The sequence below is a fragment of the Mustela nivalis genome (assembly GCF_964662115.1).
Source record: "Mustela nivalis genome assembly, chromosome: 10".
Lineage (NCBI taxonomy): Eukaryota > Metazoa > Chordata > Mammalia > Carnivora > Mustelidae > Mustela > Mustela nivalis.
In genome coordinates this window covers 12,749,577-12,766,752 of record NC_139029.1, presented here as the reverse complement: position 1 = coordinate 12,766,752, position 17,176 = coordinate 12,749,577, and the positions used below count along the sequence as shown (strand labels likewise).

Genomic DNA, 17,176 nt, shown 5'->3' with positions numbered 1-17,176 from the left:
AGCTTAAGCAGATTCCCCCGCTGAGTTCAGAGCCTGATGCGGTTCCATTCCATGACCCTAATAAGATCTAATGAGCTGAGCTGAAACCAAGAGTTGATGCTCAGCTGACAGAGACCCCACGCGCCCGAGAGAGAGAATCTTAAGCAGGTTCCATGCCCAGTGTAGAGCCTGACATGGGGCTGGATCTCATGACCCTGAGATCATGACCTGAGCTGTTGGACACTCAACCGACTGAGCGACCCAGGTGCCCCTTAACTTTTTAAATTTTGCGTTACCTTTGTACTAGTTAAAATTTGTTTAACTGCTTCCTTTGCTTCATCCCCCTTTCCTTCCCAGGATGAGTGTATACTGAGTAGAGCCATTGTCTAGAAACCTCAATGGGGTATTAGTTTATGCCAGTTGGTTCTTTTCCCCCCATGTGAGAATTTCATCCTGGGTAGATAGATGGTCTGTCCATTCATGTCTGTTTTGCTTCCTTTCAGCGCAATGCCTTTGCTAATGACACCATCCCTTCAGAGAGTTACATCAGTGCTGTGCAAGCTGCTCACTTGGGGACTCTTTGTGGCCAAAGTCTGCCCCTGGCTGCTTCCCTGAAGCACACTCTCCTCTCACTGGTCAGGCTGACCGGAGATCTTATTGTGTGAGTAGCGACTATGGAGCCCTGCGTGCTCTCTGGTCCAGTGTTCCTTCGTAGCTAAATGAAGATGGAGTGTGTCATCAGTAATCATGCTTCCCTGCGTGCTTCTGTAGCAAAGAGAGTCTGGTTTCTGAGTGGAGTGTGAGCATTGACCTAGAATGTGATGTAGCAGAATACCTCCTTCCCTCTGGCAGGAAAGACCATGCAGGCTTTAAATCATACCGTAATTTTGAGGTGCTTTGGGTTGGAGTTTTAAGGTGGCAGTGATGTATGTCAAATCCTGCATCTCCAGAATCCTGGTGGGAGTGAGCTTCTCCTCCTGTGGGGCCTGGGGCAAGCCAGTGGAGGTACTGCTTTGGCTGCCTGTACATAGGGCCTGGGTGAAAGCCTTGATCACATTGCCTTAATCGTGATCCAGGTTCCAGGCAGTCCTGTGAAAGTTGTCTGGGAGGGGTTGATTTTCTTTTCTGAATACTGGAAAATGCATCTTATATTGTTTAACATTTTATTAAATGTGGTTTATGTGTGAAAATGGTTTTGTTTCTGATATAATCACGAAAAATGAAATTATGAAGTTGTATGATTATACCTATATAAAAAAATAACTATCGGGGAAAAAAGACGGGAATAAAAGTCCTCCTGTCTCAGTAAATGATTGAGTTGCCCTATCCTTGCCTTTGCACCTTTGTAGGGGGAGTATATTCACTAACATGGTTCTGTTTTCTTTGCTGAAGTTGGTCCGATGAGATGAATCCGCCACAGGTAATTCGGACCCTTCTTCCCCTTCTTTTGGAGTCAAGCACTGAGAGTGTCGCTGAGATCAGTAGCAACTCCCTGGAGCGCATCCTGGGCCCCGCAGAGTCTGAGGAGTTCTTGGCTCGAGTGTATGAGAAGCTGATCACTGGCTGTTACAACATCCTGGCCAATCATGCAGATCCCAATAGGTGAGCCTGATAGAGACAGTCAGGCTCCCATGACCTCCTGCTGCTCGCAGCGGAATGTCCCAGCACTGGCTTCTCTGTGTCTTTAATTAATGGCTTATTGTGCTTTTTAACAGAAAGTTCTGTGCTTGTGTACATTTTATGTTCTTGTGAACACGCATGAAAGGTTATTTGGAATCCGCTTTTATGATTAATTATTAGGAATCAATGCTGAGAAAGCGGAAGCCTTAAAGGTTCAGATTTGGAAACTTTAAGTAATTGAGCAGATGATTATCAAGCGCTGTACTTGATGTAATGAAGTGTACAGAGGAGCCTCATAAAATTTCTTTTTCTTTCTTACTTCATAGAATTTCTAATACTTTTGGAACTGTACCTCTGAGATGGGTGGTGCGGAATTAGGCAGGTGGTCTCTCACCACCATTTGACTTTGGTGGTTTAGGCCATAGCGATGTGGGTGGGTCCCCAAGAGCAGTGGAGGAAGTTGCAGCTTCGTCCCACTGAGAACTGGACTAATGTACACCCCTCCCTTCCTTCCTCTTTTCTCTCTCTACTTCTTTTTCTTTCTTTCTTTCTTTTTTTTTTTCTATAATTTGAAACAGTAGCAATGATTCTTTGAACTCTAAGCTGTTGACTACATTCTTTAAGATTTTAGGAACTTTTTGTTTTGTTATAGTTTAATGTGTTAGATATACTGAGCTCCTGTGTAGCCAGGCTTAATGCTAAGCTTTGAAATTTTTTTTAAAGAGATTTTCTTTACTTATTTGACAGAGAGGAGGGAGAACACAAGCAGGGGGAGCAGCATGTAGAGGGTGAGGGAGAAGGAGGCTCCCCGCTGAGCAGGGAACCTGGTGTGGGGGTCGATCCCAGGACCCTGGGATCATGACCTGAGCCGAAGGCAGACGTTTAACTGACTGAGCCATCCAGACATCCCTTACACTAAGCTTTTTTTTTTAAAAAAAAAAAAAAAAAAATGGACTGTTGCTCTTGAAGTTCAGTCATAAAGTTTGGATTTTTTAAAAAATCAGTATTAGGAAGACACTGAAACAGACCTTATTTCTGGTAGTTAATTTTTCTTTTTAATGCTCAGTGGACTAGATGAATCCATCTTGGAGGAATGTCTCCAGTATTTGGAAAAGCAACTGGAAAGCAGCCAGGCTCGTAAAGCTATGGAGGAATTTTTCTCTGAGAGGTGAGCTGTATTTTGTTTTACTCGGTGAACATTTTTTGAATGTCTTAGGTATTTTTTTCCTCAGGGAACACTTGAAGCCTGCTTTAGGTATTTGTACTGTGGGGAGGACTTAGATTAATTGCTCATTCTTCAGGTTGAAGGGGTGACGTCATGATGAGGAGTTGACTTCGTGAAAAACTAGGGTCGTTGACTGACCAGTGAGCAGTTCCCCTAGGGGAGATGACATCGTGAAGAAATAGAAGCGGATGTCTTTTTTATGAGGCTTAATGTGATTCTCCCCTTTTCCCCCCTTCTGCCTCCCAGTGGAGAACTCGTGCAGATCATGATGGCGACAGCCAATGAGAACCTCTCTGCTAAATTCTGTAACCGAGTTCTGAAATTCTTCACCAAACTCTTCCAGCTGAGTGAGTGACAGCTTTTAGTAATCTTCTTATGGGAACTTTGATGTCCAGCTAATACTGTGCATATCTTCTGCCCAAGTATAACTACCGAGTAACAAGTGCAGAGAATCCTTGCAAGGAAGTTGGGAAGGAAGTTGAAAACTTGCTCAAAGCCTTTCCTTCCCCCTTTCCTGGCTCCCAGTCGGCACCTTCCCTCCTGTCCCTCACCCTCCTTCACTGACCGTAGCCTCTTGGTCTGTCCCTAGCTGAGAAGAGCCCTAACCCGAGCCTTCTGCATCTCTGTGGCTCTCTGGCGCAGCTGGCTTGTGTGGAGCCAGTGCGCCTCCAGGCCTGGCTCACCCGCATGACTGCGTCGCCCCCCAAAGACTCTGACCAGCTGGATGTGATTCAGGAGAACCGGCAGCTGTTGCAGCTATTGACTACGTACATTGTTCGGGAAAACAGGTAGAACAAATGCATTTGGGTCATAAGTCCCTAAGGGCCCCAGGTGAATGTTGGGAGCATTTGCTGCATTCTTCCCTTCAGGCATTGGTCTTTAGCGTTTTGAGCAATTCAGGAGCTCCCTACAGTCGACAAAGGAATCTAGTAGAGCTCCTTAATTTCTCCTGTGGAAAAACTTCTGCAGTGACTGGGCCTGTTAGTTGTCAGATGGGTGACTGTTCTGTGCTCTCATAGCTAAAGTCCAAAACTGGGTGCATATATGTGGAGTGGGGAGGAAGGGGATGGGGAGTTTCATGTGTTGAATGTTTAATTTTCAACATCTCTTTCTCTTATAAATTTAGAAGTATAGTCAGATTCCTGTTGTTTACTTACTAATCTGCGGTTTCTTGTCTACCAGCCAAGTTGGGGAAGGTGTGTGTGCTGTGCTTCTAGGCACCCTGATCCCCATGGCGACAGAGATGTTGGCCAATGGTGATGGGACTGGTTTCCCTGAACTCATGGTTGTGATGGCCACCCTGGCCAGTGCAGGTCAAGGTGCTGGCCATCTTCAGCTTCACAATGCTGCTGTGGACTGGCTGAGTAGATGGTAAGATGATGAAATTGGAGGGGCCCATCTATAGGTGCAGCATTGCTCTTAGAAAAAAGGGGGATAACAAATTGCAAGTTATTTGTAGGTTGGAGTGAGTATGAAAGAACTTAAGTATCTACCTGTTTTTTTTTTTTTTAAAGATTTTATTTATTTGTTTGACAGAGATCACAAGTAGGCACAGAAGCAGGCAGAAGGGAGGAGGGGGAGAAGCAGGCTCTCCGGTAATGCGGGGCTCGATCCCAGGACCCTGAGATCATGACCCAAACCGAAGCTAGAGGCTTAACCCACTGAGCCACCCAGGTGTCCCGTCTCTACCTTTTCATTGGGGATTGAGGAAGTAGTTTGTAAGTGTTCATTTGAGACTCAGTCTACATTCTTAGTAGGGATTCCTCTTCATTATTCCTCGGAGAAGTCTAAGGAAAATTGTATCAAGTGTCAGTGATAAGACCAGAGTGCCCCACCACACCTAAGATCAGAGCACCCCACACCTTGGTGTTTTCTAAGAATGCCTTTGCATCCCAGTGTCACAAATTGATGCAGGATTCATGAAACTGCTTCCTTTTGTTTAGTTCCTTGGGTGATTTTTGTGCCTCCCCTGCCCCTCCTTCTTTTTCCTTTGGGACAGCAAGAAATACCTATCACAGAAGAATGTGGTGGAAAAACTGAATGCCAATGTAATGCATGGAAAGGTAAGCGAAGTGCAGCGTGACAGCAGTTAGGGAGTGATGATTTTTCTTTGTGGTCATGTAGAAGGCTCTTCTTTTGACTGGCTTCTGGCCCTGGCCAGCCTGCCTACAATTTCAAAGCCTTGGGAGTGTGTGTACCGTGAACTGCCTGCCCTCCTCGGGCCTCTGCTGGATCATGAGGAGTGATGGGGGGGAAATAACAGGGTAAACAAAACATCCACTGCATCCTTCTTAAAGCCTAGTGAATTCTTGCTATTTTTTAGACATTGGTATGCTGTAGAAAATCGTTCCCTCCTCCTGCATTGGAACTGTGTGATCTGAGTAGGTCACTGACTGCGTTCTCCGCTCTAGTCCACTTACTAGAATCGTTTAATTTACCTGAAAGTTCAGGTCACTGCTGTGAGGAAGGTTTTAAACTGACAGAAATCATGCATACAGGCATTCTTTTCTCCCACCTTGCCCCACCATGAACTTGACATAGGTGGCTAAGAGCAGCTAAGTGGCCTCAGAGACCCAGCACTGTACCATTCCTGTCTCCTTCCTTCCTTGCTAGTCTTTCGCCTCTTCGCTCTGAATTGTCAGATTGCAGAGGGAAGGGACTTAGAAATCTGAGGCCTTGATGCCAGGCTGCTGGAATTTTAGGCAAACATGAGCTACTGGCTGTGGTTTGTTGGAAAACTTTTTGCTTGATTTCTGAAGCTGTTCTTCCCTTACTACATTAATTTAAAACCCAGTAATGTAAATGTCTTTCACTAATGGTTAAAAAAATGTTATTTGTAGGTAAAAAGCTAATGAGAGCCCATTCATACTTTTAATCTAGACTTTTTTAAATTGAGGTGTCCTTGATATGTAATGCTATATTATTTTCAGGTGTACAGCATAATGATTCGATGTTTGTGTAGGTTGTGAAGTGATCATCATGATAAGGCTAGTTAACATCTCTCTCTATACATAGCTCGAAATGTTTTTTTCTTATAATGAGAACTTCTAAGATCTACTCTCTTACTTCACAGATATGCAGTACAGTATATTGTTAAGTATGGTCCTCCCTGTATGTGCATTATATCCCTGTGACTGTTTATTTCATAACTGGGAGATTCTGTCTTATGAACGTCCTTCCTCTGTTCTCCACCCACCCCCTACTCCTGTCTCTGGCAACTACCATTCTGTTCTCTGTACCGGTTGTCTTTTTTTGAATAATTTTCGCCTCCAGTTTTATTTTGTTTTTCCTTTTTTTCTTTTTACTTTGTTTTTCTTATTTCAATTTTACCTCCTATTAAGACATTTTGTAGAGAGTTGTCTTCCTGCTTAAGAATGAATGGATCACATTAATTCAGTACAGTGTGTTGACTGGCTACATGCGGTCACAGTGTTCAGAGCTGAGGAAATAGATAATTAAAGCCTATTTTTTGGTCTGCTTTTATACCATGTCTCCCTGATCTTGAGCTTTATTGGGAAGAATTTGAGAAAACATAGTATACAGTAATCAAATATAGAGAATTGAAGTTTCTTGGTTTGTGATGGTGGTCTTCTCTTCCAGCATGTGGTAGTCTTGGAGTGCACCTGCCACATTATGTCTTACTTGGCTGATGTCACCAATGCCCTGAGCCAGAGTAATGGTCAAGGCCCAAGTCACCTCTCGGTGGATGGAGAGGAGCGGGCCATTGAGGTGGACTCAGACTGGGTGGAGGAGTTGGCAGTGGAAGAGGAAGACTCCCAGGCTGAGGATTCAGTAAGTACCACGTCACCCATCTAGGCGGCCGTGCTGGGTTATTAACGGCTGACTGGCAGTGACAGAGCTCATGCTAACAAGCCGTTAGCTCTCTTTTCTAGCTCCTGTGAGCTTCAAAACTCTCCCACTCCTGTTTGCTTTCTCCCTGCTTGCGTAACTAATGGCAGACTGATTTTACAGGTCTGCAGAGCAGGCTGTAGGGATCTGATCTCTAAGGGAAGGGACTGTTTAATAAGCACATGGCATCTTCCATCCAAAGTCACTTCCTCTGCAGTTACTCAGTTTTTGTATCCTAAATGGAGACTTAGGGATGATTTCTTCATGTCAGTGGTCTGGGTTCCTTTACAGAGTAAGTGTAAGATCTCATTTATTTATTTTTTAAAAAGATTTATTTATTAGGGAGAGGGAGGGCGAGCATGTGTGAGCAGGGGGAGGGGTAGAGGGAGAGAGCGAGAATCCCAAGCAGACTCCTGCTGAGCACGGAGCTGGATGCTGGGCTCAACCCCACGATTCTGAGATCATGACCTGAGCCAAAACCGAGAGTCAGATGTTCAATCGACTGAGCCACCCTGGCACCCCAGATTTATTTTTTTTCTAACCGTAAAACCTTAATCTCTCATCTAGAATTGTAGCACGTTTATAGATGCAGATTATTTCCAGGAGTAAGTCTTATTGGTCATTTATGAATCGACTGTTTATTCTCTAGGGTGTATTTTTGGGGGTGGTTGTGTAGAACGATTTATTTCTGATTAAAAAGACTTACTATTTTTGAAGGATGAAGATTCTCTTTGCAATAAACTCTGCACTTTCACAATCACTCAGAAAGAATTCATGAATCAGCATTGGTAAGTGAAGTTCTTTCTTTCAGTTGAGTATTTGTTGGGTCTTGGGCCGTTGGCACTGCTGGGCTCATTTGCTCATTCTTATTCTTTGTAGGTACCACTGTCACACCTGTAAAATGGTAGATGGGGTAGGTGTGTGCACAGTTTGTGCTAAGGTGTGCCACAAGGATCATGAGATTTCCTATGCCAAATATGGCTCCTTCTTCTGTGACTGTGGAGCCAAGGAAGATGGCAGCTGTTTGGTGAGAGTTTGGAACATTTGCTGGGTTAGGAGGGGTGACTTGTTAGTGACACGGGAATGCTGAAGCCAAACTAGGAAACTGCCATATCACCTTCATGGTGGCCCGGGTCTGGGAGTAAGTTCTGGGTCTGTCACTGATCATGGCCTAATAAGCACTTTGCTTGGAATGTTAGAACTTGCAAGGTCTTTAAAAATCTTGTAGTTTAAAAAAAAAAGCATCTTGCAGTTTTCTTTTAAGACCTGCCACAGTTTCAGATGTTGTAATTAAGAACTGTGGCTGTGAGTGTTGAAGTATTTTTGTTACTAGAGGTATACATGAAGCTTAGAATTCAGGTGTTTGGATATCATTTCGATCGTTGGCCAATTTCTCCTCCAGGTCTGGATTTCCCACCAAGATCTTAGGCAGTGTTTAATCTGTGTTTGTGGTTCAAGCTTTAGGTTTCTGACATTTTCTGTCTCCAGGCGCTGGTGAAGCGAACTCCCAGCAGTGGCATGAGCTCCACCATGAAGGAGTCAGCCTTTCAGAGTGAACCCAGGGTGTCCGAGAGTCTGGTGCGCCACACCAGCACTTCTCCAGCGGACAAGGCCAAAGTCACCATCAGCGATGGGAAGGTTGCTGATGAGGAGAAGCCCAAGAAGAGCAGCTTGTGCCGCACAGTGGAGGGCTGCCGAGAGGAGCTGCAGAACCAGGTGAGGGTTCTGGTGGTGTCGGGGATGCTGCGGGGAGTGCGGAGCCGGGTTGGTTGGTTCCCGAACAAGCCATGTGCAGGGTTCTCCTTGCAATGCCCCTGGTGGGGCTGAGAGTTGTTTTCTCCTTTCTGAGTTTACTCATTTTCACGGGATGGATCTGATAGGGTGTGTTGTAAGCTCTTGCCTCATAGGGATGGATTTGGGACTGAGGAGCCCTGGGGGGGTTTGTGGGAGGGTGTGTTTTAGCTGTGTAATACCCCAGATCTCCTTTCTTGGCCAGGGTTCCTCATCTAAAGCACAGAATACAGAAAGTGATTTACATGATTGTTTCTGCAGTTTTTTCAAGATGGCGCGTAACTAGAGTAATTCTAGATGCACAGGAGAGAATTCAGCTAATTCTGTGTGAGGAATGTGTTCTAGCATTAGGGTGTCAACATGGGACTCCTGGTTTAGAAAGATTGCTTTAGAGTTAGTAGCACGAATCCAGTATTACTGAGAGGAAGAGGTGGCTCGAATATTAAATTGGAAGTGCCCAAATGGGTTTCTATATTCTGAAGGGTGTTATTGGCAAGATGTATTATGATGAGTATGATCCATTATTTTTTTCTTTTCTTTTTTTTTTTTTCCCACTTGTGTATTTGGATTTTTCTCAGGCCAATTTCTCCTTCGCTCCTCTCGTGTTAGACATGCTCAATTTCCTCATGGATGCCATTCAGACCAACTTTCAGCAGGCTTCAGCTGTGGGGAGCAGCAGCCGGGCTCAGCAAGCCCTCCGGGAGCTGCACACAGTGGACAAGGTGGTTGAGATGACTGACCAGCTGATGGTGAGTGTAGCAGGAACAGCACATTAGCTGAGACGGCGCGGTGTACTGGATCGTCTGGGGAATATCCTGAGGGTGGCCATTCCCTAGCTAGCCAGCTGGAGAGCCACGTGCGAGGTGTGTCTTCAGAAGACACAAGAGCTCATTTGGGCCAACTCAGTGAGTAAGTCCACTTTTCATTTCATAAGGATATACGAACCCCCAAGATGTGAAGAACAACATCTGGGGACAGTTAGACTAGTGAGACGTTTTTTTCGGTATATAAAGTAGGAGACCTAAGGTTTCAGTGGCTTGCAGAAATCATGTTTGTTGTCTTCTGCTTATAGCCCTTCGGGCAACTGTCTTTAGTTCTTTAATAAGAAATGACTTAGAAGGGGCACCTGGGTGGCTCAGTGGGTTAAGCCTCTGGCCTCTGCCTTTGGCTCAGGTCATGATCTCAGGGTCCTGGGATGGAGCCCCACATCGGGCTCTCTGCTCAGCAGGGAGCCTGCTCCCTCCACCCCCCCACCACTTGCCTTTGCCTACTTGTGATCTCTCTCTCTGTCTCTCAAATAAATAAATAAAATCTTTGAAAAAAAAAGAAGAAATGATTTAGAAGTTGTAAGTCAGTATCTATTTTAAAACCTATTGCTCAGCACCAAGAATAGGAGTTCTGGTGTGTATTGCCTATCCTGTTTAGCAACAGTATAAAATAGTAGAAACCATGTAAAGTGTCTGTGCTTCTGAAAGGGAAGTGTACAAATGAACGAGGTATAGGACTAGATCTCACAAGGAGCCTGTTTTTTAAAAAAAGATTTTAATTTAATTTAATTTATTTATTTGACAGAGATCACAAGTACGCAGAGAGGCAGGTGGGGGGCGAGGGTAGGGAAGCAGGCTCCCTGCTGAGCAGAGAGCCTGATTCAGGGCTTGATCCCAGGACCCTGAGATCATGACCTGAGCTGAAGGCAGAGGCTTTAACCCACTGAGCCACCCAGGTGCCCCAAGGAGACTGTTTCTAAGGGAAGAGTATTCCCTCAGAAATACACACATGTACGTGCACACAGATACTCTGGTATTGTAGTGAAAATGAGTCCCAGTTTTATAGTAGTGGCTTTTAGACCTCGAGCTATTAAAGATGAAGCAAGGAAGTGTTGGGATGGTGTTGGTGATTCATAAAGTTGTCGACTCAGTTTTGCCAGGTCGGGTCAATGAAAAACATTCCTATCTGTTACCTACATCATTCGACTTCCAAAAAGGGTGTTTTAGCATTTTAAGAAGCCAGTACTTTGTATTAATTAAATTTAGCTTTGTGAAACATTCACTACGTTGTTTTTATCAGATTGACAAAATTGCTTTGAGAGGCTTACCTGACTGTCCCTGGATTAGAGACTGGAACCTGTTACTTTTCGAATGATGGCTTCGTGCAGCATCTTGGTCTGCACAGTTGTCTTTATCCATAAATAGTGGATGAATCCACTGGCTCTCTTTGGTTTACTCCTGCCTATTCTCTGCTTCCTTCTTTGCCAGGTTCCCACCTTAGGCTCCCAGGAAGGCGCCTTTGAGAATGTTCGGATGAATTACAGTGGAGACCAAGGCCAGACTATTCGACAGCTTATCAGCGCCCACGTGCTCAGGCGTGTGGCCATGTGTGTGCTCTCCTCTCCGCATGGGCGCCGCCAGCATTTGGCTGTTAGCCATGAGAAAGGGAAGGTGGGTTTCCAGTTCTTTCCTACTCATTTTAGGTCATGTTTATCTTAAGTGCTAACAAAACAGAGGACTATGCTCAGACTGGCCCCCTGGGAAAAAGTCTTTGGGTTCCAAGAATGCCTTACAGGACAGAACTCAATGAGCTTTTCTACTCCAACTCTGAGTTGGTTGATTAAACTTAGAAGCAATGTGACTAGAACAGTTGCTGTTTGTGATGAGTAGTTTCTTACTCAAAACCTATCCTTCAGGCCCTTGAGAAAGGGCTTGTGACTAGTGATTACCGACGACAGCACGGCTCCCAGGCGTGGCATGGTTTGGTTATGCTGGAGGGGAGGGCACACGCCAAGAGATGAGAGTCTTCATGGGAAGACACAGTATTCCTTATTTAGTTCTTTCCTGCCCTCCCAGCCTGCTGCGGACACAGGGAAGCTTATGTCGTTTTAGAGAGCCAGTCAGTAAAAGTCGGAAGGGTGGCACGTGTCTTAACATTTTTCTGTATTCTGGCTTCTCTAGTACTAGTGAAGTTGTTTAAGTTTATCTTAAGTGAAAAACAAACTAGAAATCTGATAAGTCTGTAAGATCCCTCTAAAATACTGCAAAGCAAAACAAAAACAAAACAAAAGTACTTTAAAAAAAACCAATACAGCAGTGCTGCTGTGGCCCAGCGCTGGTATCTGTTAGCAATCTGTACAACAAAAAGTTGTACGGAAAACTAGAAAGGACGATAGTACATAGGGACTGGGTAATTGTTTTCATGAACTGTGTATAAAGAGCTGGTTTCATTACTCCTCTCTTTTGTGGGGGCACCTGATGGAGGAAGTGAAAGGCATTCCATCTCTCTCCACCTGGAGAGAGGGTTTTCCTAAGAGACTTAGCTATGGACTAGGGTCGCAGGGAAGGAGATTTTGTCAGGCTCTGCGTTCTCTAAGAGGATGGGGGTTGGAATAAACTGGCAGTTGTCCCCTTGCAGATCACTGTTCTGCAGCTCTCTGCGCTCTTGAAGCAAGCAGATTCCAGCAAAAGGAAGTTGACTTTGACCCGCCTGGCTTCTGCCCCCGTCCCGTTTACTGTGTTGAGCCTCACTGGGAACCCCTGCAAGGAGGACTACCTGGCTGTGTGCGGGCTGAAGGTAAGAACCTGATGCAGATTTGAGTCCTCCACGCCGTGGACCCTCTTCTCTCCCCCGTTGTCAGTGCCGCTTTCTCGTACTCATTGTTAAGATGAAAATCTAAAAGCCTTTGGAATATAAAAGGATTTTTACTCTGGATTTCTCCCAGCTCTTGCAGATCTTTCTTCTATTGGAAATGATTTTTGTGTGTTCTTGGAAGCCGAGTGCATTACTGGACAGTGTGAATAATACCCGGAGGCAGGGAATGTCAGGGAAGACTTGAGAGAGCTAAAATGGGTTCATGTACTTCCCGCCGTCTTTTAACTAGTCTGTTCCTTTAACCCTGTCCAGGACTGCCACGTGTTGACCTTCAGTAGCTCCGGCTCTGTTTCGGATCACTTGGTGCTGCACCCACAGTTGGCGACGGGCAACTTCATCATCAAGGCTGTGTGGTTACCCGGGTCACAGACCGAGTTAGCCATTGTCACTGCGGACTTTGTCAAGGTACAGTTACTGCTCTTCGGTGTTGTGGTTCTAAAATTGTTTTGTTTTTAAATCCAGAGTGGCTAGTTATTATTATTATGTACTAGCTTCTCTCAGGGTGTGGGCTAGAGCTTTCTGGGTGTAGGCAGTATGACATTGCTTTACCAAGCGCATGGGTCTTGTCACAGAAGATGTAGATGCTTTTCTCTCTCCTAGTCATTCCTTGAGGGAAAGTAAAAAGATACTCATCTTTGTATGCTCTGTGCCTGATACTTGCAGACACTTGTTGGAGCGAGAATTGATATCCCTTACTCACCGATGGCAGGTCTTCGGATTCGCCAGGGTGATTTGGGGGTGCGACTGAACTAGATTTCCTTTCCTTCTGTCCTGCAGATTTACGACCTGTCTGTTGATGCCTTGAGCCCGACCTTCTACTTTCTTCTGCCAAGCTCAAAGATAAGAGATGTTACCTTCCTCTTCAATGAGGAGGGAAAGAACATCATTGTTATAATGTCTTCAGCTGGTTACATCTACACCCAGCTCATGGAAGAGGCCAGCAGTGCCCAGCAGGGGCCCTTCTACGTCACTAATGTGCTGGAAATCAACCATGAGGACCTGAAGGTTCGGGCAGGTGTCGCTTCTCCTCCTCTTCCTGATGGATTAGCTTGGTAGCTCCTCCATTGTTTTTCATTTTTCTTCAGTCTCTGACTTGTCTTCTATTAGTAGAAACTCTTGTCCTTTAGGACCAAACTGATTCACTGTGAAGTTTCTTGACTCTCATGCTTTTTCTAAGAATTGCCCACATGGCTTAGATTATGAGAGCCACAGTCATGATTTAAAACTAATAAGCTGCAAAACTGAGTGCTGGTCCTGGAGGCAGCAGGTGAGGTTAATGCAAGTGTTGTGTCTATGCCCTGACAGGACAGTAACAGCCAGGTGGCCGGTGGCGGTGTGTCCGTCTACTACTCCCACGTGCTGCAGATGTTGTTCTTCAGCTATTGTCAAGGCAAATCGTTTGCAGCCACCGTTAGCAGGACAACTCTGGAAGTGTTGCAGCTTTTCTCCATCAACATCAAAAGGTGGGAAGGCGCGCTTCAGGCCGAGCTCCCACGGTGCCTGCGTTCAGCAGGAGGCTCCTCTGGCCCAACACTGGTGTCTGTTAGGAATCTGGTGAAGCTTTGCCCCAGCAGGCTTCTCCCTTTTGAAGGCAAGAGGCACCCAGTGTTGGCAGGTTGGCTGTCTGCATGGTTTTGTCCTCCACCGTGTAGACCCCAAGCTGTAAGAGGTAGTCTGGGGACTGCTGTCACTCAGGAGAAGCATCTCTAGTCAAGGCAGCATACCTCACTTGAGGGTGATAACTGAGTTTGGAGAGGGAAATGGTAGTTGCTCTTAGACAATGATGCAGCCAAAGTGCCCTTTAAGTTTCCCTGCTGGGATAGTTGATCAGAACACAGCATGGTGTCAGCAGTGAGGGTGTGGTCGGGGGTGGGGGGGGCGCAGACAGAGGCTTGCATCGGTGTCCGGATAGTAGAGGTGCATTTGAGGTTATTTTAGGGAGCTAGGGAGAAGCAGCTTAGTCTTTCTTCCTGTCTCTCCTATCTGCCACTGAAGAGCCTTAAAAGTGCTGTAGGCATTGTTTCTCTGGCCTCTGTGTTGTGAAAGATTACCTCGTTGGAGATGAAATCAAATGGGGTGCCGTTCGCACAGAACTTGGTGTGCCTGCAGATGCTTGATGGGCCCAGGGGTCATGCGCCTCAGCCAGCTCCATGCAGTAGATGACCTCTAGGCACATTGGGCCACCTCTTCCCTCAGACAGTGGGAGCCAGCAGGGGAGATTTCTAAACCAGGACTCCTGCCGTGGGAACAGGGAGGGGAGGGGCGGGTGTGAGTGTATGTATGGCTCAGAATAAAGCTGAGACTCGTGGGTGATTAAAGTCCCTGGGCACATACATTGCTCTGGGAGTCAGGTGTTTGGTAGGTATGGCCTTTAAGTCGAGAAGAGGATGACTAGCTGGTGATTGACACCCTGACTGTGGCCAGTTTTCTTGTCTGCAGTTCCAATGGTGGCAGTAAGACGTCTCCTGCCCTTTGCCAGTGGTCCGAGGTGATGAACCACCCTGGCCTGGTGTGTTGTGTCCAGCAAACTACAGGTGTGCCACTGGTAGTGATGGTGAAACCAGACACTTTTCTTATCCAAGAGATTAAGACTCTGCCTGCGAAAGCAAAGGTCCGTGCCAGAGATCCCACCACTTGGCTGTGAACCTGGTCTAATTCTGTATTTCTGTATTTGTATATTTTGTCCCTTCCCTGACCCTTTCGTTAGAAGAGGCTTATGAAAGAACTTTCGCCCGTTTTCTCCCTGTCACTCTTCTGCACCCCCTAAATGACTGTGGAACCAGTTGCTTCTCTGCCTCTTTCTGATCTCTGGTTATGGGAACTAACACCCTCCTTTGTTGCCTCTGTCAGATCCAAGACATGGTTGCCATTCGGCACACGGCCTGCAACGAGCAGCAGCGGACCACGATGATCCTCCTGTGTGAGGATGGCAGCCTGCGCATTTACATGGCCAACGTGGAGAATACCTCCTACTGGCTCCAGCCATCCCTGCAGCCCAGCAGTGTCATCAGCATAATGAAGCCTGTTCGGAAGCGCAAGACAGCAACCGTCAGTAAGTGCCCTCCTGCAAAGACTGGTGGGGGGGTGCGATGGCAGTCTTCTAGTCGAGACATGGAACAGATGGAGGTAAGTGTGAAGAAGTGACTCGGGGTGCCTGGGTGGCTCAGTGGGTTAAGCCTCTGCCTTCAGCTCAGGTCATGATCTCGGGGTCCTGGGATCGAGCCCCACATTGGGCTGTCTGCTCATCAGGGAGCCTGCTTCCCCCTCTCTCTGCCTGCCTCTCTGCCTACTTGCAATCTCTGTCAAATAAATAAATAAAATATTAAATTTAATTTAAGATTTAATAAATAAAATCTTAAAAAAAAAAGAAGTGGTGACTCTCCCACTTGCCTGTTTCGTAAAGGTAGAGATACGTGCTAGCTGATTTCCCCAAAGCAGTGTCATGTTTCCTGAGGCCAGCAGTGTTCTTGTGGCTTTTAGAGACTCGTCGTACAAATGACAAGCGCTCATTCGCTCTCCACTTGAGATCTGCAGTTCTGTGGTGCCCAGGAAAGAATGATCTCATGCATCTTGTGAGAGAGATTTTTCTCTGGGTTTGGGGAATGCAGCTTGCCTGATGTGAAGTCTGAGAATGAACCAGTGGAGGATAGATTGCTTCCACTCGTCAGTTTCCCACTGAGTAGTGAAGAACCTGTCATAGATCTCTGAGCTGGGAATCTTGCTCCTGTCTGATAGAGGACGCTTCAGGGTGTGGAGACCTGAATTCAGGAATGAGTGATGGAGGCTAAGCAGAGACCTTTGCAGGGGTCGTCCCGTGACTGAAGTTTGTTTTATACTTTATTTATTAATTTGTTTGTTGGAGAGAGAGAGAGAGAACACAAGTAGGGGGAGCTGCAGAGGGAGAAGCAGACTCCCCACTGAGCAGAGAGCCTGATGTGGGATTCGATTCCAGGACCCTGGGATCATGACCTCAGCCGAAGGCAGTTGCTTAACGAACGAACTGAGCCATGCAGGTGCCCCTGAAATTTTAGAGTCCATGTTTGAGATGACAATGCAGCTCATTCTCCTGTAAAGGAATAGTTTCTATTATTTATTTATTTATTTATTTAAAAGATTTTAAATTATTTATTAGAGGGAGAGAGCATGAGCAAGAGAAGGAAGAGCAGACTCCCCGCTAAGCAAGGAGCCTGCCCTGGGGCTCTATTCCAGGACCCCGGGATCATGACCTGAGCTGAAGGGAGACACTTAACCGTTGGTGCCACCCAGGCGCCCCTGAGTTGTTTATTTTCAATCAACCAGTCAGGAGGGAGCCTGTTGTTACTAACTGTACTCAATACCACACCTGAGTTCTTTGTCCTACTGGGGTGGGGTGTGGTTAGGGATGGTGACTGTTGGCCTGTGGGCTGCGTGCAGGCATCACACTGATGCAGACGTTCACATCCCGGTCCTCTGGAAGAGGTTAGAGTGTCCTAACCTGGTAGAGGTTAGGAGTGTGGCATCAGTCTGGGAGGGGCTTTCCCTGAGGGATGGGTGCAGAGGTGGGAGTGCCACACTTACTGATGCTCTGTGTCTACTGGTCCTGTTCCCCACAGCAACCCGCACATCTAGCCAGGTGACATTCCCCATCGACTTCTTTGAGCACAACCAGCAGCTGACGGATGTGGAGTTTGGTGGGAATGATCTCCTGCAGGTGTACAATGCGCAGCAGATAAAGCACCGGCTGAACTCCACTGGCATGTACGTGGCCAACACCAAGGTGAGGACTGCGCTGTGTGGGGGCTGTGCCTGGGTAGAAGGACTTCTGGACCGTGTGGCTGGAAAACACCTGTCCTCTTAGAACGCAGGTGTGAAATAGATACTTAGAGTCACTAACCCTTGCGTTCTTCCTAAGTGGTCCCTGGAATAAATGGCTATTCTCAGCTTCTGCACGGAAGGGCTCCTGTTCGAGTATTAGCAGCAGGAGTTGGTTAGTGATGGAGAGAAAGTAGCTTGAAACTGGAGACTGTCCCACTCCCTGCCTTCCTCCCCCCCCCCCCCCCCATCTTTGGAAGTAAGGAAATCCTTACCAAG

The 17,176-nt window shown here is 46.4% G+C and overlaps 1 protein-coding gene across 13 annotated transcripts in view; it reads left to right on the top strand.

Moving 5' to 3' along the window:
• Nucleotides 1-17,176, top strand: part of UBR4 (ubiquitin protein ligase E3 component n-recognin 4) — a 134,168-nt gene that overhangs the window by 42,328 nt on the left and 74,664 nt on the right. For all 13 annotated transcript variants that reach the window (XM_082684444.1, XM_082684446.1, XM_082684445.1 and 10 more), the window contains exons 28-47: nt 483-640; nt 1,372-1,581; nt 2,666-2,767; nt 3,071-3,171; nt 3,414-3,612; nt 4,007-4,195; nt 4,824-4,887; nt 6,425-6,616; nt 7,391-7,461; nt 7,553-7,700; nt 8,162-8,389; nt 9,043-9,213; nt 10,720-10,902; nt 11,870-12,028; nt 12,359-12,511; nt 12,884-13,111; nt 13,412-13,569; nt 14,546-14,717; nt 14,957-15,158; nt 16,699-16,862. In XM_082684444.1, coding sequence (XP_082540570.1) covers nt 483-640; nt 1,372-1,581; nt 2,666-2,767; nt 3,071-3,171; nt 3,414-3,612; nt 4,007-4,195; nt 4,824-4,887; nt 6,425-6,616; nt 7,391-7,461; nt 7,553-7,700; nt 8,162-8,389; nt 9,043-9,213; nt 10,720-10,902; nt 11,870-12,028; nt 12,359-12,511; nt 12,884-13,111; nt 13,412-13,569; nt 14,546-14,717; nt 14,957-15,158; nt 16,699-16,862 — 3,252 coding nt within the window. The remainder of the gene's footprint in view (nt 1-482; nt 641-1,371; nt 1,582-2,665; nt 2,768-3,070; nt 3,172-3,413; nt 3,613-4,006; nt 4,196-4,823; nt 4,888-6,424; nt 6,617-7,390; nt 7,462-7,552; nt 7,701-8,161; nt 8,390-9,042; nt 9,214-10,719; nt 10,903-11,869; nt 12,029-12,358; nt 12,512-12,883; nt 13,112-13,411; nt 13,570-14,545; nt 14,718-14,956; nt 15,159-16,698; nt 16,863-17,176) is intronic.